The 5475-nt window shown below is 38.7% G+C and overlaps 1 protein-coding gene across 1 annotated transcript; it reads left to right on the top strand.

The window, feature by feature from the left end:
* The first annotated feature begins 285 nt into the window (after positions 1-285).
* Positions 286-1855, top strand: tceanc (transcription elongation factor A N-terminal and central domain containing). Its single transcript, XM_079856247.1, is given in 3 exon segments — positions 286-1101; positions 1104-1369; positions 1373-1855. Coding segments are annotated over 3 exon segments (1188 nt in total). The 5' UTR covers positions 286-512; the 3' UTR covers positions 1706-1855.
* The last annotated feature ends 3620 nt before the right edge of the window (positions 1856-5475 follow it).

The raw sequence follows: 5475 nt of genomic DNA, 5'->3' as shown, positions 1-5475 counted from the left end.
TAGTGTTATAAATGTAGCTACATTTAAAAAATGAAAATATGCTTGAAAAGTTTTTTTTAAAAAAAATTTTTAATACGACGTTAATATGCTAAGTAACTGTGGAAAAGTGTCCACTGAATGTGTTTCATGACTGCAGTTTAAATGGCAAAATGTTATATTGAAAAAAGTTGAGCAACTACGCCCTCTATAGGACGGTTTTGCTATGTGTACAATGTTATTGGATTATTTCGGACATGGCGGAAGGAGTGTGAATTCTCCCTTTTAAAAGGCGTTTTACTGCTGAATGTTTCACCAAGAAGATACTTTGTTTGGTTGAAGGTGAATGCGTTGTGTTTGTCTACTATTTAGAAATTGATTATTGTATTCATATTTTGCAGCAGTTCATTCTTATAAACGAATGCGTGCATGTAGGCTAAACGCTGTTGAAGCCATTTGTTTTTTGTTCGTTTTTTTTTTGCACTAGTTTTAAGTAATTTCCCTTGCTTACTTGTTAGTTTAATATGTAAGAGACCATGAATACTAAAGAGATAATTCATTATGCTATACAAATAGAAAAGTTGCACAATGATGGCAGCTATGAAGATATTGTATCATTACTGTCAGATCTGAATAACATTTCTGTCACTTTAGAGCAGATTCAGACTACAGAAATTGTGAAGGTTCTTTATAAGCTACTTAATTTCTGTCCAATTGTGAGTGCTAAAATAATAGCAAAGAGCTTGCTCTCAAAATGGAAGAAGTTGTACAAGCTGTCACCTATGCTGAAAAATAATAACAAATACACACGGGAGAACAAGGAACTAGAGACACATAACCTGCCTAATGTTGATGAGTGTTTGGAAATTCCCTCTGTTACAAATGGATCTGAACACTTAAATGAAAGGGGGAAAGAGAATAAAGCATGTACATGCAACACAGAGCAACATGATATAACAAAGGATGTAAAACAAGACAAATTTGAAGACAGTAGTGTGTGCTCAGATAAGTCGTCTTCTGAAAAGCCTTGTCCAGCAAATGACGCTGCAGAATCTGTTCAGCTAGAACATGAGGAAGAAAGATTCACTCCAGCCATAGCGTCACATAGATCTGACAGAGAGGAAGATTTAGAACCTCAGTTCCTCAAAACACAAATCAGCCAAGCACTTCCTCTGACTCCACAGCATTGAGATGCAAATGTATCTTGCTGATTCTCCAGGCTCTTACCCCAAATCAGCAAAAAGACTCAGATCATGTGGACAAACACAAAGCCCTTGCTCAGGACATTGAAGCACATGTTCATGCTCTTTATGGAAGAAACCAGCTTAAGTACAAGTCCTGCATCAGGAGCAAGGTGGCCAACCTAAAGAACACAAAGAACCCTCATCTACGCTAAGGTCTTATGTCAGGACACCTGACTCCAGAGGCATTTGCCCAGATGTCTGCAGAGGAAATGGCAGGGGCAGAACTTCAACAGCTCAGGGACGGTTACACCACTTTGGGCATCAGTGAGCATCAGTTACCAGAGTTGGTGGAAGGGACACCCACCAGTAAAGTTCGCTGCAGGCGCTGTGGCAGTTTGGACTGCAGGGTGACACAGATCTCACGAGGGATGCTGTTCTTGCCCTCGTGGGTACAGAGTGGCAGTGCAGATAATGATTCAATGACTTATATGACCTGTGCTAATTGTGGAGAGCAGTGGTACCACAGCAACTGGGTTTGCCTTTGAGCAAGTGTATATGTATTGATAACTGTAATAATGATGAATAGCAGTATTGTTCTGCACTATTTGAGCTTTCAGTGGACAGTTAAATCAAGTAAAGATTTTTCAGTCAGATTAACTTTCCTGTGGCTTTCAGTTTGGTGCAATGAATCCTCATAATGCATCCGGGTCTGTTTTGATTTGGAAAATATTTTTTGAAAAGATTAGGAGATATTAGCCATTAAAACAAAGTAAGACCTTGTGTGCATGTCCATTGTGACCCTGGATTTAGTTATTTTTTTCTCAAAAATACTTTTGGGTCATCCCGTGTCACCTCAACCAGAGGTCCTTGGCTAAAACATTTTTGATTTTGACAAAAAAAAAACTAAAAAAAAATCTTCTGGTATAAGAAATACATAAATGAATAAGAAAGCCAAAATATTAAACGTCATTGATGCATATTAACTGAGTAATCTGATGTTTTGCAGAGGGGGGGATGTTTTTCACCTGAAATTTGGAGCCAGATTACAGGGGTGTAAAATTACTTTAGAAAGATGACAGTATCATTATTTTATTTTTACACAGAGATTGGTAGGTCTGTTAGTAAATTCTGTTAACTTTAGCAATCTTTGTTGCATCATATGCCAACATATTCTTGTTCCTATATGAAACTTTTTTTTTTGGAATCTTAATTTTTATGGCCCTATATGGTTCAATCACAGAGAAATTGGGATGTCAATGAGGTAACATGTAGTTACGATACTGCGTATTTGAACTCTTGGCAGCTTCAGAAGCTATTAAAATGAACAATATCCCTTCTTACAAATATTCCTGAAACAGATTCAAATAAATTGTTATAAATACACTTTTGAGCAAATTAATGTGCCTCAACTTGACCATTTCAGTAGACGGGCACTAAGACGGGTATGTTTTATGCCAGTGGTTCTCAACTCCAGTCCTCGGGACCCGTTGCTCTGCACATTTTGTATGTCTCTCTTATCTGACACACTCAGTTCAGTTCATGGAGTCTCTCTTAACGAGCTGATGATCTGATTCAGGTGTGTTAAATAAGGGAGACATACAAAATGTGCAGAGCAGCGTGTCCCGAGGACTGGAGTTGAGAACCACTGTTTTATGCAATAGTTTTGACAGAGGGAAACAAGATGCATTTCTAGTTTCAACATTATATATTCTTCTGACATTCCCCTTTAAATGCAATATCAGCTGTGTGCAAAGTGACTCACATTTGGTTTTCGACCATTGAATATAGGTAAAATTCAACAATATACCATAGGCCTTGAAAATATAGATAAAAGAAAAGTTTGTTAAATATATATATATAAAAGGATATTAAGAGATATTTGATACTTCTTTGATACTTCTTTGATACTTCTTGAGGCATGCAAACTTCAGGCAAAAAACACAAGAAGTATTTTTTCTCATTTTTAACTGTATCAGTTGGCATACAGTATAATGCAACAAAGATTGCTAAAGGCAACAGATTTTACAAACAAACCTACTAATAATAAAATAATGATGCATCTTTAAGTAATTTTTACAACCGTAGTGCAATATACGGCTCTAAATTTTCAAATGTTAGCAAAATCAAAAATTTGAGCTGGGTAAGTTTCTGAAATTTGGTTAATTTGACACAGAATGGAGAAGCACAACGAATGCAGTATTAAATGTGTTCTTGTGTCTAAGCTCAGCAAACATGTGACAGAAAGTGTACCGCATGCAGAGAGCATGTGACCTAAGCCTTTATAAAGTCCCCCTTCCTCTGGAAACTGTCTCCTAATGGCTGAAACACACAACACATGCAGATATGGGTCTAAGTACTAGCTTTGCTATTGCCTGATACATGATGATAATAATCTGTAGGCCTACAGTATTGTGATCTGAGCAAAGTGTTGTACATATCGTCGGCTAACGTGAATACATCTATAAGCTAACACTGTTCTCTCGCCCTGTTCTCCTCACCACAACTCACCGTTGTTCTGTCTAACCCTGGCCTGTCCTGCTCACTTGGCTTCATATCAGGCTCATAATTATATGATATCATCATATATATCAATTATATATGAATTATATATATGAGTATTTAGGCTACAATTCCCCCAGCTTTCCGAGCTGTCATTGCGATCCATTGCTTTCCTATTCGCTAGTTGATTTACTTTGACCGCTCTACCTCATGTTGCGTCACTTCAGGTTCGGCGGTTTTCGGCGATTTTCAAATGCGGAAGTAAAAATTTCTCACAAAAACGACTCCAGAAGCCTAAATAGCGTTTTATAAGTATATGTTTATATTTAAATCTAGTTCCTACATTATTTTTCTATACATTGGCTTACTGGGTACTCTAGCCTGCAACATGGGCTTTAAAGGGACACCAGGCAAGTCTGAGTGTTTTTTCTCTACGAAGCTCCCCCTAGTGTCTGGTAGTAAATGCTTTCAAACACTCTGTCGTAAAAAAGAAACTGTTGTCCCTCCCCCCTCGCCACGAGCAACCCAGCTGATCAGCTGTCAACCCAGCTGAGCAGAGGAACGGCTATTTCAAAACCAGTTATGTCTACCGAGGCAAGTGAAGCAATATTTTATTTCCAACTGATGGCGATTTTTTTTTTTTTTTATTGTGTTGTCATGCATACTAACGTTAGTATTTTTACCGGGAACGAACGATATGAACGAGGCGAACTACTGCTTTCGTGTTTGTTTGTTTTTGGGAGAGTGGGCATGAGCATAAAATATATATATATCGGAGGTTAATATTTGTCTAAAGTTATATTAGCAAGGTCTATAAGTTCATCTGGTAGAATGACGGTTTACCTTTGCTTGTCTAAGAAAACATCAGAACGTTTTTTCTAGCTCGATCATGATGTTTATTAATGTTTATTGCCTATTATCAGACGCGTTGACTTAGTGACATAAAATAAAAGTGTAAGTTACACAAATAAAACCTACAGAGGAACGGTCAAACAACTACAGAAATCAAACGTGTTTGCTAATGACAATGCTAACATCAAAGTTATAGTATCTAGCGTACTAGTAAGCCCGTAACAGACAGCGATCATAATAAAAACCTTTACAGACAATAGCAAACATCCTGAGGTCACAATTACTTGAAATTTAAATATTAAACACAGTTTATTCCAAAGATACTTGCAACAGCAGCCAGGTCAGCATCCGTTTTGCAGGCTTCTGTTTCTCTCAGTTCTTGCCATTCTGAAAAAGCCGGTCCAATATTTACTCGAGTCTGACTTCTTGCTCGGTCAGTCTCCCGTTTCCTCTTTCGTTGGTCCTCCGACAAAGATTTCCTAGCTTTCTGCTTCTTTTTTACAGGCTCAGCCATAACTATCATTATATATCAATAATCTATCATTGCCCTTCGCTTATAGCTAGCCGGTGCTTGAATGGGGGCGTGTACGTGTGCAGTGCCGTCAAGCAATTCGTTACATCGCGAGACCTGATATCACGCGATACTTCCTGACGCCGACCCGCCGGCCCAAAGTTGCAAGTGAGTTTTTTCCGCTCTCGGGCACCAGGGGGGTGCGAAACCACCACCATTCAACCCGAAATAAGTAATATAACCATTCCACTGACTCCGAAGCTGTTCAGTTAAGGTAAAAAAGTTACCTAGTGTCCCTTTAAGCTGGAAGTAGCTGGTTTTAGCTGGTCTCCCAGCCTGGCTTAGCTGGTCAATCTGGTCTCCCAGCCTGGCTTAGCTGGTTTTAGCTGGTCTCCCAGCCTGGCTTAGCTTATTTTAGCTGGTCTCCCAGCCTGGCCTAGCTGGTCAAGCTGG

This window comes from Squalius cephalus, assembly GCF_949319135.1.
Source record: "Squalius cephalus genome assembly, chromosome: 2".
In the NCBI taxonomy this organism is placed as follows: domain Eukaryota; kingdom Metazoa; phylum Chordata; class Actinopteri; order Cypriniformes; family Leuciscidae; genus Squalius; species Squalius cephalus.
Note: the sequence above shows the minus strand (reverse complement) of the source record. Positions and strands in the feature narration are given on the sequence as shown.